Here is a 16,144-nt window from a genome sequence, read left to right on the forward strand (position 1 = left end):
CATTTGTATTTTGTCCTTATTTAATGCGAATACCTTCTGGCATCCAAAACGGAGATGTCCGATGATATTATCACATTGGTGACAACAGCTACTCTTTTCGCAAAAAGGTGTTACACAGGTAGTGCTTTGCTGAAATTCCCCTTATGCACTTTATTTATTGCTCTACATATCCACTACGAATCGTCTGCCCTTGAAAGACGAGCAACTACAGTAGCAAACCGTAATATGCGCATGTTGTTCTCCATTTTTTCATTGGAGAGCTCTTGCCAACGCTTCGACAAGGTGCATTGGAGCTCGGCATCCCTTTTAATGAACTCGGAACTGTCGATGCTTTGCTGCACATAGTCTGTGAGGTTCAGCCTGTACTCGTTCTGGAAGTCAGCTTGGATCCTGAAACTCCTTTGTGATGAATCTCCATCAAATGTCTAATTATCGCATCGTAGACGAGCACATGGTTTCTGCTCATGCATTCCCTTGCCTGTCCGGTTGTCTTGGCATGATTCGACGGTGCTCAGTTTACCTGGTGAGAATCGTTTCTCCTTTTGAGCTCATTTGGAAGGGGTGCCTTGACTTTGCCTGCCACCAGAACGCTCTCTTGTTCGATAGGATGGCGACCCTTCATCTGCTCTTGCGATTTGGCAAGCTGGTGTGGCTATTCCTAACCTACCCTTCATAGCCATTGCTTGTGCCGCTGCACGCTGGTCCTGCCTCGCGAGTGCTGCTGGCCGACGACTGCCAGCCATCAGCGCTGTTCTTGGGTGGCTCTGGTGGTCTGTATGTCGAAAAGCGTTACACCTCGCTGCAGCGCTTTCGTCATAGTCGATGGCCCGTCTGTATAAGTGCAGTGATGTTTGGCTTGACATTCTTATCGGTATTTAGAAATGATTCAACGACACTGAAGCGAAAACACGTATATACTTCTCCCACAGCTTGCTCGTATGTGCCAAGGGTATTTCCACACAAGCCACAGGGAGTGGCCGATGCGTGGCTCTAGTCCTGAACAATATATTGCGAAAGTCCTCATTTGCACCTAACCCTGGAGCTGTACAGCTTTCAGCGGGTTAGGGAAGACCGAACAAAACGAGAGGATGCTGATATGCAACCAATACGCACGCACGCATACCGCAGTAGATGGATTCAGCTCCGTTGCTAGCGAGATCAAAAAGAAAGCAAAAAGTAAAAGGAAGGTTCCACCGAGATTCGAACTCGGGTTGGCGGAATCAGAATCCGCAGTGATAACCGGCTACACTATGGAACCAATCCACATTCTGAAAGTGTCATGTCGTAATCGGTCCACGGTTGGACCACGACAATGGTTACACATCAAGGGGTTTTATTTGTCTTCCTTTTTTTCTTTTACTTCTCTTCTCTTCTTCGTCACATGCCGCTGTTCCGCTATCAGGACGGACTGCCCCTGACTATCGCCGGTCAAGTTGTCGCCCACGAATGGATTCGCGGCGATGTACCTGGCTCGCGACGTCCACCAACAGATGGCCGCTGATGTGTATACATCGGGTCTATACGGAAATGGGAACACTGTCCCGTGGTCGCCCGGCAGCCGATAGCAGCAAGTAGCATACTCCGTTTGCCGAAGTCCATCCCGCCGAACGTGTATAAATACAGCCATGAGCAGTGAGCAACTTTTAGTTTTATTGTCTACTTTTTAGTATATGATCTCGTTAAGGAACAGTTCACTGAGTTATATTTCTATTTAGTTTTCCAAAAGATAGTTAGGACCGTTACTGTCGAAGTAGTAGATTACCTCGCAGATTTCCACGAACGAGAGAAAAGAGCTTGGTAGTTTACTATTTCACTAGGATATCTGAATTTCCCGCGATTATTATTATTATTATTATCATTATTATTATTACCGTTTATTCACGGATATTCGATTCAAGCAAGACCAACGACTACAATGTCCTTCATGACCGACCCAGACAGTGCTGGTGATCGACTCACTGATCAAGCCTCTCCTTCACCCCTTTTAAACACCACAAAAGTTTGGTGTTTAAAAGGGGTGAAGGAGAGGCTTGATCAGTGAGTCGATCACCAGCACTGTCTGGGTCGGTCATGAAGGACATTGTAGTCGTTGGTCTTGCTTGAATCGAATATCCGTGAATAAACGGTAATAATAATAATGATAATAATAATAATAATAATCGCGGGAAATTCAGATATCCTAGTGAAATAGTAAACTACCAAGCTCTTTTCTCTCGTTCGTGGAAATCTGCGAGGTAATCTACTACTTCGACGGTAACGGTCCTAACTATCTTTTGGAAAACTAAATAGAAATATAACTCAGTGAACTGTTCCTTAACGAGATCATATACTAAAAAGTAGACAATAAAACTAAAAGTTGCTCACTGCTCATGGCCGTATTTATACACGTTCGGCGGGATGGACTTCGGCAAACGGAGTATGCTACTTGCTGCTATCGGCTGCCGGGCGACCACGGGACAGTGTTCCCACATCCGTATAGACCCGATGTATACACATCAGCGGCCATCTGTTGGTGGACGTCGCGAGCCAGGTACATCGCCGCGAATCCATTCGTGGGCGACAACTTGACCGGCGATAGTCAGGGGCAGTCCGTCCTGATAGCGGAACAGCGGCATGTGACGAAGAAGAGAAGAGAAGTAAAAGAAAAAAAGGAAGACAAATAAAACCCCTTGATGTGTAACCATTGTCGTGGTCCAACTGTGGACCGATTACGACATGACAAAAGTCAGAATGTTCTGCCATGACCTGCTTCGACAGGTCCGGCGGTCATGGGGGGAGTGGCATTGATCGTTGCCATCTTAAATAATTCTTGTTCGCGAGAATAAAATAGGAGATTGACGAGGTAGTCTGTCTACACACAGAGAGTGTAGTAAGGTATGAAGAGATTCGGGGGGGGGGTGTTTGCTTGCTTTAACGAGTGCCGAGTGCACAGATATGAGTTGAGTATTCTTTGGCTTGCACTAAATCTGCTCCGTTCTGTCGATGGTGAACAATTTAGATACACGATATACCTACTGAAAAATACTATCGAATCCAAGAGCTACTATCATATCGTCGTACTTTTATATGGATCCTGTGGAGGCATCCATCACTGTTGGACATACAACGACCTGACTTGGATCCCAATTATTTATAGGCCATAAGGACTAAATCACAGCTTTCTGGGCCGCCGGTCCTTGCTCCTATTTTTATCGACATCTACCTCGAGCTCAGTATGCGAAAATATCACAAAAGGACAGCTTCGATGATTTCTCACAACATTTGGTGATCACCTTGATGTGCCCACTGATTTGTAGTTGATCCATGGAATGCCTGACACAAGGTCACGGCATTACAAGAAAATAAAACTGATGATGAGCTAGACGTGATCTGCTCCATTTGTGCCTGCAGCCATCGAGAAGTAGTACTGAAATATCCACCACCTATAAGGGCAATAGCTATGCATCTTATCACAAATATTTATGCACTAACCTAATTCCACAAGTGACTAGTAATTAGGTACTTTGCTATCCCCATATATAGAATTTTTTATTAGAGATGATTTAAGGGTTTAAAATATCAGCCTATTGATATTATTAAGGATACCAATTGGGATTTCAGAAAACTACCCTATTTATTATAAGAGTAAGAGTATTTGGAATAATCAGATAATATCAATAACGATTCTATGCAATGACTAATATCTAATATATATTAGCATAAAGGATATAATTAGTAGCAAATTGCATACACTTATTATCTATGCTTTTCTCTATATAGCAGACTTTATTAATATAGGAGGTCATTCAGAGTTAGTTATCTACACAATAATTATTTATACATGTTGAAACTATTGGCAATTTCAGTGAAATAAAAATTTCACCCAAACTGCCATCAGCATCTTAGAAAAGCTTCAGCAAACATAATTTCAACCAGAAAGAAAAACATTGCATATTTGGGGTTAATTATCATTGGGCAACAAAAGTCAATATCTCAATAGATGTGGCTAAGTAACCACAAGGAAATTATGTTCACTGAAACTTTTCCAAGATGCCAATGGCAGTTTGGGTGAAATGGCAAAAAAAATATTTGTATTTTTAAAATCAATTATACTCATAAAAACATTCTGGACACAACAATTATAAATATCTATTCCAAAAATATCTAGTAGTAAAAAATGGTTCTGAAAACGATTATTCAAATATCTATCTAACAAAATTATAATTTACTAAAATTTATAAGTCCAGGAATGACCCCCATATACCACAATAGCCCTCTTGACCAAATACTGAAGCAGAAAAGGCAACGAAATCTATAAAATATACTAGTGGCTGCTAATGGTTAGTATACATCAAGATAATTCTTTAGACAGAATTATTAGGCTAGGTTCAATACTCACAGTGCTAATAACAGAACTGGTCAAATAGCACCTCAAACGCAATAGAAATAGTATTTATCACAAAAACATTTTATAAAAAGCAGAAATGAAGGTATAGCAGCAAAAAACAAAATGGCCGCTCTTTGAACATGTTCCATAGCAATCACTTTGGCGACAAAAAGCAAAAATGTGCTGTTGCCTGGAATCGAACCAGGGTCGACACGGCCACAACGTGATGTACTGCCACTATACTACAACAGCCAAAGCCTTTAAGCGAATTCTGGAATTTCTTGAAAAATAAAACATACATCAACATACGGACATCAATACACGACTCTACCTGATGCGCAACTCTCTACTTTCTCTCTATATCGCTAAGAAATACCAAGTGTCCTGCCTAGCGATTGAATTCATTCATATCATAGTGTTGCGCCCCCGCTGCGGCTGTCCCTGACGTCGACATGTCCGCCAAGCCAGGTGACGGCAAACCAGGTACCAGCAAGAGCTCTGCTACGGCCTGCACAACGAAGGTAACATCAGACCTCTGATGAGTTGCACAAATGGCCGCATTGAAGATACATCCACAAAACCTATTTATTCTCTTTTCTCTCCTTTCTTCGGTATTAAATATCACCTTTATAACCCCTACACAAAACAAAATGGTAGGTACCGCTGGCCCAAAAGGCATAGTGGCAGCTCCTCCTGTTGCGTTGGTTATTTTTCTGAGTAGAAACTAAGTGCTACAGAATTCGCACAATGCTGGTTATTTTCAAATTAGATAGGCTCTATATATGCAGGACCATACTGTGTGTGGGATCTGTCTATTGTAATGGAGATCAGCCCCCATCATCTGGCACAGCATATTTCAGCTCACACCACTCTCTCACATTGGTGATGCAATGGTGATATAATGTGCCAATAGTGCTGTTACAATAGACTTAACTATTATTTGTATGGACGTCTGATCTTTAGATTCGCTACCTGTTAACAGATTCTACCAGTGCCACATGTCTGTGTCATTATACATGTCCCATGTTCATTTGTATTTCACAGCCTAATATTCAATGTTGAATTGTGAAACATAAACTCAGTATTATCTTCTGGCTGAGGTCTTGTAATGTGTTCCTTGTCCGAGCCTAGTCTTGAATATGATGTGCAACGGTTACCAAACTGAGTCTCTGTGCTAATTTCATACTGCTTAGCCAGCCCATCAGCCCTCAGCTTATCCAGCCACATGCGGAGGTATTCGTGGTGGTGGAAGAAACACTGGTAACAGGGGAAAATAATAATAATCCATGGAGCCAAAATGCTACCGATGCAATCAAATATTGTATTAATTGATCGCAATTTGAGATCCAGTGCGAATGTAGGATTTGTGACATTCACAACAGTGGTTATCACAAGGTTCACAATGGCAGCGCCAGATATAATGAATGACTCATGGTGCTCTCGGAAGCTAGGCTGGATTTTGCGAATGAGGATCATCAGAATAAGGTTGGTGAGCCAAATGAGCCACATCAGGGCCATAAATGTGTAACGGAATGGATCTGTATAATTGCACAGCTCGACGCTTTGGATATAGTATGCAATTTTCATCTTGTCAAGGGCAGTGGGTGTGATGCAAAATGCCAGAATAGGGACAGCCAATACAATCAGTGGCGCCCAGTAGCTCACACTGTGGCTAGGTCTGCTCTGAACAAATACTCGATAGAGAGCATAAAGGCGAATCATCACAAAGCAGCCATTGACATAGCAGAAAAGCATCCGGAACCAGGCAGACCAGATTATGCAGTACTTGAATGGTCCTACCAAATGCACATGCCCATTTGTAACAATGTCACCAACAAGCCACAGCGCCGCAGTTATGTACATAGCTGTTGTTGCCAGCAGGTTCTTCCGGCGGATTGGGGGATAGTTGCGGTTCCACCAGGCATATAGTAGGACAAATAAAGTGGCTCCATACATCGATGCTACAGTAATGATAATGACAGTGTCGACTGGTCCAACAGGGTCAAGCTTGTATCCTAGCGCAGCAGCAATCTACTCCAAGAGCTCATATAGTGACTTAGTGCTTAGAGATATCCTAACCGTTGGTACTGGTACTGAAGTCTAACATACCTGGACTTTCTCTTCGTCTGAAGTACTCCTTTTCTGAAGCATTAGTAAGCCTATCTAGTCTATTCTGTGACTGCTTTATAGGGATGTAGAGACAAATGGTGGGCTAACGTATGAAGAATAAGCAAACAAAAGTAAAGCAATGAGAGATAGCAGTAGTGCAAGTGCTGAGGGCGGAGATGAGCATAGATTCCAAATCAAAGGGGAGCCGTTCCAAGTCTAAACTTGTCATGTATTGTTGACAACGTTCTTAAACCTGAGAAGTATGCAATAGTGGATGTGAATGCAAATGCACAGCAACGGGCTAAGGGATTCACAATTTGCCACTGCTATTCCGTCAAAGGAATCAGAGGCAAACCAACTAGTTTCAGGGACAGCTTGGGTACAGGCGCATGAGCAGATTTACAAAACAAATACTATCTTTTTATTTGGAGGTGTTTGGGTCTGGCAGAAAGTTGGCTACAGGCACTGAGAGAAGCATATGTTTGCTAAGCTGCGTATTGGTTGTATCTGGTCAAACTGGTCATTGGCGGTTCTGGGTAGCTGCTACCTCATATAGTCCTTCTCTGAAGCAGGTATTCTTAGTACTATTTTTGGTATTATGTAATGCAAATAAACAAAAAGATTGCCACGATGCCTACCTTGCATAGATTTCCCTCCCTTGTTGTACCAGGTCCCCATGAGGTGTTCGCACTCCCCTTCGCTGTTTAAGCTTGAGAGAAAGCTAAGATGATATGATGGGGTCCGAATCGTGCTTGAGTTTATTAATGAATGGAACCTGGCCGAAAAGCTTATTGACCATATTTTAGCTGTGTAGAGAGCTGCTTTGCACTGCGTATGGAGTCAGACTGATATGCAGGCCAAGAGATGGTTCTACCTTCATGAACTGAGGATTCATGCTTGAATTCTGTGCTGCGGCTGCTGCCCCGTTCAGTAATAGGTTCAATCTGCTGAGATCCTCTGTGGTTGCTACCTGTCATTTAAACATCACTGGCCGGATCATCAATAAAGTTTGGAAGTAAAACCCTGTTAGCATAGGTTGTAGGAGCCTTGTATCAATCGCTTGAATAATTTCTCTAGATGTCGTTCCTTGTATACATTGAGCGGCCATCAAAATGGTGGAACTTCAAAGAAATGTAGTTTTAGCTTACTCCTGAGCGATATAACCATTATGTCATCGATAATGTCCTGTAGTTGGCCTAGAGCATTCATTATGCATTATAGCGTGTTGTGTTGATTAATCCATTATCCTTTGAACATAATACGTCTATTGAATTAATATTACGAAAAATGCTGTAGCGATCTAGTGAATGTGAGTTTTGTAGAAATTTCGCTGCTACGAGTAAAATTACTTATAGCTGCCGGTGTTGGAGGGGGGATGGATGGTAAGGGCTTCTCATCGAGATTGATATGCTGGAATGCATCTGAGGGTGCACCGATATTCAAATCAGGCAAAGGATACTTAGATACTGATGAGCTGTAGATGGTTGAGCCGCCGTCATAGCTAGAACCATGGATGCTACTCATGCCATCATCACTATCAGAATCCAATTTTGTGGTAACAAAAGACATTGGGCCAACATCATACTCATTTTCAAAGCCATCACGAGTGAGCCTCTGCAACCACCTGTGCTCGTAATCTTTACGAAAGACACGCATATACACTGGCTGGCCAAGAATGATCCAAAGGCAGGCGTGCGACACTAATAGATCCGAGAAGGTAACGTACGCGCGGAGTCCACGTTTCAATGCATAATCTGAGGCACACACTTGTACGACAGCAGTGGCTACGAGGAGGTATAGTGCTAGTACACAGATGATAACACATTCACGGACCTCGCGGAAGCTAGATTCGATGTTGCGTATCTTGAACATAGCTACAGCAATTGCAATCCATATTATTGCAAGTAGGCCCATGTTCGCATAACGGAACGCGACACCAAACTTGCAGATCTCGATAGTCTCTATGAAAGCCACAGTCACGCTGTCGTCCAGCCACTGGACAGTGACGCTAAAGGCGATGATTATTATAAACAGAGCCCATATAGGACCATAGTACGCCCAGCCAGTATACGATTTGTGTTTGTTGAACACCCGATCTAGAGCATAGATTCGGATGAACATGAGCGCCGAGTATGTGAAGACTGAGGCGTCGCGGCACCAGATAGACCAGAGCTTACACAACCGCCACTTTCCAGTTAGACGAACATGCCCGTTGGTAGCTAGATCACCAAAGTACCACAGCACACATGCACAGCACATGAGTGTCGTCAAGCGAAGGTTTTTTGCGCGAATGGGCCGGTATGTCTGGTTCAGCCAGGCAAAAATGATCAGCAAAACAGTTAGAATGTTTAGAACGGCACCGACTGCGATAACAACATAGTCCGAAGGACCAACAAGCTCAAGCTGATAGCCTAGTAGCGTTGTGATTTCAACTTTATCAGTGTCTGAAACTGCTCGGGAAGCTAGTGAATTGGTATGTGGCGGACGCATGGAGATATGCAAAAGGGAAAAATGCAAATGATGTGAGTTGGGGAGATGCTAATGCAAACTCACTTTTCGGCCAAACATCGGCAGCTTTATGTCAATCGTGAGACGGGGACCTGAGGATTTTAACAGATGAAAAGCGCTATAAATAGACTGGATTGTCTAAATCCACAAAGAAGTTTGCTGCTTTTTTTATGAGCACTCATTATTAAAGCCCAAAACACTTTGCAGGTAGTCTTGGCACAAGGAAATAATTTTAGTAACAAGCTTGGCATCTGGGAACCTTCCATGACAGGGCGTAGCCATGAGAGTTATCGATAGCTAGAAAAATTAGCAATCTCTGAATTCGAGTCAAGCGTGATGTGATAGTCGGTGGCATAGGTTCGGTCGTTACTGCTAAGACTTGTGAGCTGGTGGCCACTCCCCATCTTTGCGAAATCCGACGTGTTGGCGCTGCGATTCATTTCGATCTGGTATTCGCGCTGGAGACCATCGCGGGCAAGCTTGGCAAGCCATTCATGCTCGTATTTCTCGCGGTAGAAAATACACTTGAAAACTGGATAAACCAAAAAGACCCAAACACTAATGTTACCGCATACAACATCAACGTAGGTTGTAATAGTACGAAGGGTTCTGTTTAGTGGGTAGGTTGGGAATATTCCGTGAACCAACGAGGTCTCCAGCAAGGTAGTAAAGGCAATAAAGAAGACGACCAATGCTTCTCTAAATTCGTTAAACGCAGTCTGGATATGGCGAATTTTGATGTAGTAAAAGAGCGACGCAAACCACACCAACCAGAGCAGCGCCAAGCTCCCCCACTTGAATCCTTCCACATAGTGGCAAATCTCCAGTTTTGAGAGGTACGAGACAGTGAGATCATCACTAATTAGCTGGACCGTTAGACAAAAGATCAGTAGCGCAGCGGCAAGGATGACGATTGGCATATAGTATGCCCAGCCAGTAAAGCTCTTGCGCTGGATGAAGATGCGGTTGAGCGCGTGAGCACGCAGCAGTACAATGGACGAGTACAGATAGCCGCCTAGGTCACGGAACCAGATGACCCACAGTTTGCACTTGCTCCATACACCGACGTTGTAGACGAGACCGTTGGTTGCAATATCGCCTAGAAACCACACAATGCACGCAATATACATGACAGTGGTCAGAGGCATGTTTTTTGCGCGGATTGGTCTGTAGTTTCGGTGAATGAGGGCGTAGAGTACCAGCAGCCCAGTCACGCCGTAGAGCGAGGCAGAAACTGCAATGGTTACAGTGTCCGTCACTCCAACCGGCTCAAGCGTTTTCCCGAGGTCAGCAATACCCTATAATAAACAGTAGCGGATAAGTGAAAAACGAGTGCTCCTTGAATCAGAAATCGGGATATGCGCTTAGTCTTATCAGTAGAGCTTGCTACCTTTATTCGATCCGCTTCCGATAGTTTCGGGGCCCGCTTGGATAGTGCTAGGGCGGTGGACATAGAAAATTAATACAGGTATGGTGTTTACAATAGCTAATGATGAGGAGATAGTTTACAAAAATGTCGTTTGAGTAAGTAACAGCAAAACAAGATAAAGGAAGGGAGTGAAAAAGATAGAAAGTGGATGGGAAGCCAGTCAAGTATATGATGCATGACTGCTGTGGGCTTGGGCGGCTCATACGAAGGGGGTGGCAATAGCTTTGCCAATGTCCAAAAATGAAAGCATGCTGGCCAATGATTAACACTCTTACGAGAAAGGGAACCATAGTCCATGCAATATGCAAGCGGTTAATTAGTTTCAACGTGAAGATGCATAACAGAGGAGTGGAAAGCCGGTTTTGTACACGGTGTTTTGGCCTGAACCGGAAGCGCCGAGCTGTTCTGTTGGGGGAGGCATAGGCCACACTTGGCTCATTTTCCAAAATACCGAAGTAAACTATCCTGAGGTGTTCTATTCGGGCGGACAAACGCCTAATAAAGTGTCCTCTGGCGAAAAAAAAAAAAGCCGTAGGTGTGCATTTTTCTGCATGTCTCCAAGATCAGTGCAAGGTGTGTACTGATAGCTAACGCAGGGATGATAGCAGAACTTTAGCAATTAAGTATGGAGCAACTGTGAGAAACGTGGGGACAGATCATTAATGGGGATAGCCGAATGAATAATGGACGATCACTACCTGAATGGTTCCGCTGAGGAGCATCAGCACAGAATGCAGTATTAGGGATGCCGACTAACCGAGGCAGGCTGCATGGATTGGGGGCATTGATAATGCCTTGGTGATATGAAGCAAGAGTCGAGCAATCTGTCAAAGTGAAAGCTATACCTGAATGGAAGTGGTGAGGGGTGGAAAGGAGCAAAAAAATAACCAAACGATGGAGCACTGTATCCATAGTATTTTATACATATCGATTTTCTGAGGATTCAACAAATGGGATGCCTTCTTGGCTCAGTTGGCAGAGCGTCTGCCTAGTAAGCAGAAGGTCGCCAGTTCGATTCTGGCAGAAGGCAGCATCTCTTTTTGCCATCCCTAGTCTCGATGTGGCGGGAGTCAAGCGCAGCTGTGCCTGTTTTTTGCATGGCCAGTGTCTATTTCCGCAAAAAAAAGCCCTACAACGAAATGAGCTTGTGCAAAAGAATGGGGCTCTGCCGGGGATTGAACCCGGGACCTCTCGCACCCTAAGCGAGAATCATACCGCTAGACCACAGAACCAATATTCCTTTTTCACTGAATTTCGAGAAAATATTTTCATATAGGAATATACGGTTACCCATTGTATTACTGCCAGCACTTGCTTGGCATTGATGTCTCACCTATAAAGCTTCGCATTTGATTCCAACGATGCTTGGTTCATGTGATGGGTGTTTGTAATTCGTGTGCTGCTTGCATTAGTGAATGTGTCAATAGGTAATCTCATTTTGCCATGAGAAGCAGTCTGCATTGATTCCTATTTTTGTTATCATCTACCCCATGAATAGTCTACCTAGTATTGCCACTCTGTGTGGCAAGGCATGGTGCCTACGTGGTGCACACTAGTGCTAGCTTCATATGCGAGTATTGCAGGAGAACATCATAACCTACTTGATTGCCCTAAGCGAATGGTGCACGTTTTCCCGAGAATGTGGCAGGGGCTGGGTCCATGCTCAGTGAGTGTGTCCAGCAACCGAAGAAAGGTGTACTCCAACAAGGCACATGCATTGCACCTAGACTGCCACAGAGTGGGTGCCATGGTTGTCCAATAAGCTGGAAAGCGGCGGTACGCCTAGCGACTCCGCCTTCGCACTCTTCTTTTCATTCCACCTCTGCCTCTTAAAGTGTCTTCCTCGCCATTATTAGGAAGAGCAAAAGCACGTATAGCTGCCCATATACCGCTGGATGTGCTGTGTGCCATCATATCTCAGCCAAATGCGCCGCATCCCTGTCGCGTGACCAGCCCGGATTCTGAATCCAGGTTGGTGCACAACTAGTGACTGATGGCTGAATAAAATGATGATGTCTGTTTGTTTCTCAGTAGGTAGTTGGTATTGTGGTTCCAAATCCTTATGATTTTAGGAACCCATGGATCAAGACCTTTAGGCCACAATGGCCGGCCATACTATTCCGGGCGGCTGGCGCCACTACTTAGACGGGCGCTTGCCCTTTCACCTGGCGATTCCTCCTTCCTTCTTTCATACAGCATATTTCATACGTTCAATATACGTCGTGGAAAGGTGCTTGGAGAGTAAACGTGTTTTAGACAGTTGCAGGAGGTTGTATATCTAAGTGTATCGTACCCGAGACACAACAGGTATCAAAACCGGTCCTGCTGGTGCCTTTGCCTAAATTTTCATATTTTCCTACTTCTTTCTCCACTATGTAGGAGCTCTAGCTCACTATTTATTTCCAAGTTTCAGGATAAAGTCGTATTCGCCAGCCTTTACTGGTTGAACCGACAACCTTCCGCGCTTGATTAGAACCATATCCTTTAACTCCTGGTACCCTTTCAGGGCCGAAAGCGGAATAATGTTACTAAATTTCGACTCAAACTTGACATCAACCTATATATAGCTCATTAGCGATTAATGCTGATGAGAATCTACAATGTCTCTAAAGTATACCTACCATAAACCACTTGGGTACATCAGCCTTGGATTTCGGGTCGTAATAGGGGTGCTCTGGGTCGAATGCTGTGTAGTCCGGGTATGCCTCTCTAACCACAGTAGCGGTTCCCGCAATACCAGGTGTCTTGCAGTTTGAATGATAAAAGAGCACCTACTTGTAGATGGTTAGTATGGTTGGCATATGCACAAGTCTGTGCCGCGCGTCTATAGCCTACCTTGTCTCCGATCTTCATTTTGTCGCGCATGATGTTTCGCGCCTCGTAGTTTCTCTAACGATGTTCTCAGTGGGCTAGTAATGTCAAACGCTCCAGTAAAATGGACAAGAACCGGCCAGCTACATACCACTCCATCCCAGCACGACGTCGAATCCTTCATCTCATAGAGATCGTCAATGCTAAATTTCACGTCCTTTCCTTTGACGATGCGCGACTCGGGCTCAGCTTTCATCAGCCAGTATCCGTAGATCTAGTAGCGGCATAGGGTGAAGTTATCACATGCAACCATGCACAATGCTTAAAATTGCAGTAGCTGTAACCTACCTTCGCATCGTTGGATAGAGCAGTAGTGGTGTGCGACTCTCCACTTTTGCACGAGCGAGTAGCCTTCTTTGCGAACTCGTTGACTCTCGCAGATCTCCGCACAGGTGGCATTCTCAATTGGAAGTTGACCAACAAAACAAAAAGGCAAATGTAGCCATCAGAAGCTTTGCTGGTATGAGCGGGGAGATGCGGACCGGAGCAGTAATTTTTTTAAAATAGTTTTGTCTCTATGGGACCGAAAGTGAGTGCAATTCTTTGAAGCATGTTATTCTCGGCTGATTCTGATACTAGCATGGGCAAATGCGGACGCAAATAAGGAATTGCTGGTACCTCAATGCCAAGACAGTTATGCCGCCAGGGTATCATGTGGGGGGTCTGCTTTTCACGGACCAATATCGACCTTTTGGCCGTGCATGCAACGTTGGGATATATTCCTAACAAGTTGGGGGTGTGTTATATGGCATATTGAAAAATTGGCCGACGCATAAACGTAGTAGGAACGTTTTTCAAAGAATGGGCATCAGAGCTAGAAGCTATGCGTGTAGACGCCTTAGTCAATACGCATAGGGCATTCTTGAAAGGTCGTGTATAAAATACGTAGCACATTCTGGACGGGCTTGTTGTCATATTCATTATTGATTGCTTACTCTTCTTTGCCCTTTCGTACCTCACTCCCTTGCTTTCTAAATCCCTTCATCCATTTCGCCTTCCATTTGTGATCATGCTCGGTTTTAGCAAGATTCTCTCTCTCTCGTTGATTGCGATCCCTCTTTGTGTGGCAGCGCCTGCGCAGGTCGACAAGCGTGCGCTACTCCCTGCCCTTCTCGGAAATGTGAACCTCGATGCGGCTGCCTGCCCGGATGTCGCATTGAACGGTCCTGGAGCCAGTGGAAGTGGCTGTGGTGCTCAGCGCGTTGTCAGCAGCACCGCGGCACCTGTTCTTCCTGGGCCAGTCAACCCCGCACCTACATCTAGCGCTCCAGACTACAATGGTGGTACGGCGCCCTCCAACCCAACACCAGTGCCTTCCAATCCGGCGATTCCTCAGCCTGTTAACCCGGCTCCTGTCAGCCCAGCTCCTGTCAGCCCAGCTCCTGTCAGCCCAGCTCCTGTTAGCCCAGCTCCTGTTAGCCCAGCCCCTGTCAGCCCAGCCCCTGTTAACCCAGCCCCTACCAAACCTGCACCCGTATATCCAGCACCCACCAATCCAGCACCTGCTAACCCGTCTCCTGCCAACCCAGCCCCTGTTAACCCAGCCCCTGTTAGCCCAGCTCCCACTAACCCAGCTGGTCCAACTGCCACCCCTTCTAACCCTGCGCCGGTTCCATCGCCTCCATGCACCAGCTAAATACCAGCTTTCATTTTTACCATCCATCGATCGAAAATGAAAATAAAATGTCGCTTTCTATTGCAAATCTACACTACGCACATTGTATCCAATACCGCATGGGCATCCTTAACTAGTTCGTCAAAGGTGTCGGTGGTAGTCTTGTCATCCTCACCCCTCAGGGCTTTGGCACTGAATGCAGTCGTATGCTTAATGGCGCGGAGGCGCATAACGACCGAGTCGATGTTTTCCACAGGCAGGTCCAGCCGCTTGCAAATGTCGCGGCGTGCGAGCAGTTTTCCTAAAAGACTGCCGATGATCCTGCCTTTCTCGATAGAGAGTTCAAAGCCCTTATCGAATCCTTCTTGCATGTGGTCAGTTTTGCTGGCATCGATTCCATATTTGTAACCGGCGTTACCGAATGCCAATTGCAACTTTCCCAGAGACTGGGCTGCTACCACACGCTCGCTTTCAAAGTCATCCTGGTCCAGATCCCAGACGTCGTCAACGGCGTTGTTATTCATTTCAATGAGTACAGGCAGTATGAAAATACGAAAGGGGGAGGGATCCCAGAGCCTGGGGGATTCGCTTGGGGAAAGAGGGGGCATGGCTGGGATTCAACTCTATGTATTTTGGGCACGGGTGCGGAAAAGTAAATCGACGCAGTCCCATGTCCAAATAGGGGCAATATGGTATCGCCCGAGCAGTACCAAAACGTGAGCACTCTGTATTGGTGGTAGAAAGAGCCAATCGCCATATCTTTGCATCGGGTCTGGACGGTTTTGTGCAGTAGCGCCTGGTGTCAGGAAAAACACAAATGCAATAATTTTTTACCACGTTTTGATGCAACAAGCAGACCCACAAACCGAGATGTGGTTGGGTACCAGGCATGCCCCTTTATGTCCTTTCAAAGCAGCGAAAGCTGGCTTGCGTTTTTGGGCGCACATGAAAAATCAAGTGTTCTCGGCTTGAAAAGTGCGTTGGCAATCACTCGCTTGTGATAGGACTGCGATTTGGGAGACAAACCGGGACGGATATTGGCCATGCGTTCTCTGTGGGAAAAGTATGCATGCATATATGCATGGCTGGCGGTGGCAATCCCTACAATGAAGCTGGGTTGGTTTGGAAAGACATCCAGGCCGTTTTATTCCCACCGTCCAAACCACCCTGATCTGCGCGATATCGAAATGGCCCCGGGAATATGCGGCATGCCACGCAGTCAATAATTGGCCGAGCGTCGTACAGT

General features: G+C 45.3%; 8 protein-coding genes and 4 non-coding genes across 12 annotated transcripts; 3 read left to right on the forward strand and 9 right to left on the reverse strand.

Annotated features, from left to right (window-relative positions):
- Positions 1-140: 140 nt before the first annotated feature.
- DL89DRAFT_270705 (uncharacterized protein) lies at positions 141-862 on the reverse strand (the record flags this gene model as incomplete). The annotated part of the gene is made up of 5 exons (XM_040888795.1): positions 141-371; positions 398-478; positions 521-627; positions 668-772; positions 796-862. Coding segments are annotated over 5 exons (558 nt in total), but the record flags the coding sequence as incomplete, so codon positions are not given.
- Positions 863-1,185: 323 nt separating this feature from the next.
- Positions 1,186-1,258, reverse strand: DL89DRAFT_t152. Its single transcript has one exon. It is a non-coding gene; the product is annotated as a tRNA-Gln (tRNA).
- Positions 1,259-4,547: 3,289 nt separating this feature from the next.
- DL89DRAFT_t151 lies at positions 4,548-4,618 on the reverse strand. The gene has a single exon. It is a non-coding gene; the product is annotated as a tRNA-His (tRNA).
- Positions 4,619-5,386: 768 nt separating this feature from the next.
- Positions 5,387-6,572, reverse strand: DL89DRAFT_97047 (uncharacterized protein; the record flags this gene model as incomplete). Its single annotated transcript, XM_040892302.1, has 2 exons — positions 5,387-6,381; positions 6,476-6,572. Coding segments are annotated over 2 exons (1,074 nt in total), but the record flags the coding sequence as incomplete, so codon positions are not given.
- Positions 6,573-7,722: 1,150 nt separating this feature from the next.
- DL89DRAFT_270706 (uncharacterized protein) lies at positions 7,723-9,034 on the reverse strand. The gene has a single exon (XM_040888796.1). The coding sequence runs from the start codon at positions 8,963-8,965 to the stop codon at positions 7,754-7,756; it is 1,212 nt and encodes a 403-aa protein (XP_040739852.1). The 5' UTR covers positions 8,966-9,034; the 3' UTR covers positions 7,723-7,753.
- A 113-nt stretch (positions 9,035-9,147) lies between these two features.
- On the reverse strand, positions 9,148-10,447 carry DL89DRAFT_270707 (uncharacterized protein). The gene is made up of 2 exons (XM_040888797.1): positions 10,374-10,447; positions 9,148-10,281 (listed from the first exon to the last, which is right to left on the reverse strand). Exons 1-2 carry the CDS (start codon positions 10,434-10,436, stop codon positions 9,271-9,273), a joined length of 1,074 nt encoding a protein of 357 aa, XP_040739853.1. The 5' UTR covers positions 10,437-10,447; the 3' UTR covers positions 9,148-9,270.
- Positions 10,448-11,369: 922 nt separating this feature from the next.
- On the forward strand, positions 11,370-11,442 carry DL89DRAFT_t148. Its single transcript has one exon. It is a non-coding gene; the product is annotated as a tRNA-Thr (tRNA).
- Positions 11,443-11,572: 130 nt separating this feature from the next.
- Positions 11,573-11,644, reverse strand: DL89DRAFT_t150. The gene has a single exon. It is a non-coding gene; the product is annotated as a tRNA-Pro (tRNA).
- Positions 11,645-11,911: 267 nt separating this feature from the next.
- Positions 11,912-12,294, forward strand: DL89DRAFT_97058 (uncharacterized protein). The gene has a single exon (XM_040892303.1). The coding sequence runs from the start codon at positions 11,944-11,946 to the stop codon at positions 12,172-12,174; it is 231 nt and encodes a 76-aa protein (XP_040739854.1). The 5' UTR covers positions 11,912-11,943; the 3' UTR covers positions 12,175-12,294.
- A 487-nt stretch (positions 12,295-12,781) lies between these two features.
- On the reverse strand, positions 12,782-13,718 carry DL89DRAFT_238887 (DUF55-domain-containing protein). Its single transcript, XM_040884996.1, has 5 exons — positions 13,572-13,718; positions 13,375-13,497; positions 13,248-13,301; positions 13,034-13,183; positions 12,782-12,969 (listed from the first exon to the last, which is right to left on the reverse strand). Exons 1-5 carry the CDS (start codon positions 13,680-13,682, stop codon positions 12,805-12,807), a joined length of 603 nt encoding a protein of 200 aa, XP_040739855.1. The 5' UTR covers positions 13,683-13,718; the 3' UTR covers positions 12,782-12,804.
- Positions 13,719-14,217: 499 nt separating this feature from the next.
- DL89DRAFT_270711 (uncharacterized protein) lies at positions 14,218-14,939 on the forward strand. The gene has a single exon (XM_040888798.1). The coding sequence runs from the start codon at positions 14,293-14,295 to the stop codon at positions 14,917-14,919; it is 627 nt and encodes a 208-aa protein (XP_040739856.1). The 5' UTR covers positions 14,218-14,292; the 3' UTR covers positions 14,920-14,939.
- Positions 14,940-14,987: 48 nt separating this feature from the next.
- Positions 14,988-15,422, reverse strand: DL89DRAFT_295984 (uncharacterized protein; the record flags this gene model as incomplete). Its single annotated transcript, XM_040890701.1, has 1 exon — positions 14,988-15,422. The coding sequence occupies one exon, from the start codon at positions 15,420-15,422 to the stop codon at positions 14,988-14,990; it is 435 nt and encodes a 144-aa protein (XP_040739857.1).
- Between the last annotated feature and the right edge of the window lie 722 nt (positions 15,423-16,144).

The sequence above is a fragment of the Linderina pennispora genome (assembly GCF_002104995.1).
Source record: "Linderina pennispora strain ATCC 12442 chromosome Unknown DL89scaffold_22, whole genome shotgun sequence".
Lineage (NCBI taxonomy): Eukaryota > Fungi > Kickxellomycota > Kickxellomycetes > Kickxellales > Kickxellaceae > Linderina > Linderina pennispora.

Excerpts from the sequence above, each read along its gene's own strand:
- DL89DRAFT_270706 (XM_040888796.1), bottom strand. The coding sequence starts at position 8,965 with ATGCGTCCGCCACATACCAATTCACTAGCTTCCCGAGCAGTTTCAGAC.
- DL89DRAFT_270707 (XM_040888797.1), bottom strand. The coding sequence starts at position 10,436 with ATGTCCACCGCCCTAGCACTATCCAAGCGGGCCCCGAAACTATCGGAA. Across the intron at positions 10,282-10,373 it reads CGGAAGCGGATCGAATAAAG|GGTATTGCTGACCTCGGGAA; the intron begins GTAGCAAGCTCT and ends TGTTTATTATAG.
- DL89DRAFT_97058 (XM_040892303.1), top strand. The coding sequence starts at position 11,944 with ATGGTGCCTACGTGGTGCACACTAGTGCTAGCTTCATATGCGAGTATT.
- DL89DRAFT_238887 (XM_040884996.1), bottom strand. The coding sequence starts at position 13,682 with ATGCCACCTGTGCGGAGATCTGCGAGAGTCAACGAGTTCGCAAAGAAG. Across the intron at positions 13,498-13,571 it reads CTCTATCCAACGATGCGAAG|ATCTACGGATACTGGCTGAT; the intron begins GTAGGTTACAGC and ends TGCCGCTACTAG. Across the intron at positions 13,184-13,247 it reads AAATGAAGATCGGAGACAAG|GTGCTCTTTTATCATTCAAA; the intron begins GTAGGCTATAGA and ends ATCTACAAGTAG.
- DL89DRAFT_270711 (XM_040888798.1), top strand. The coding sequence starts at position 14,293 with ATGCTCGGTTTTAGCAAGATTCTCTCTCTCTCGTTGATTGCGATCCCT.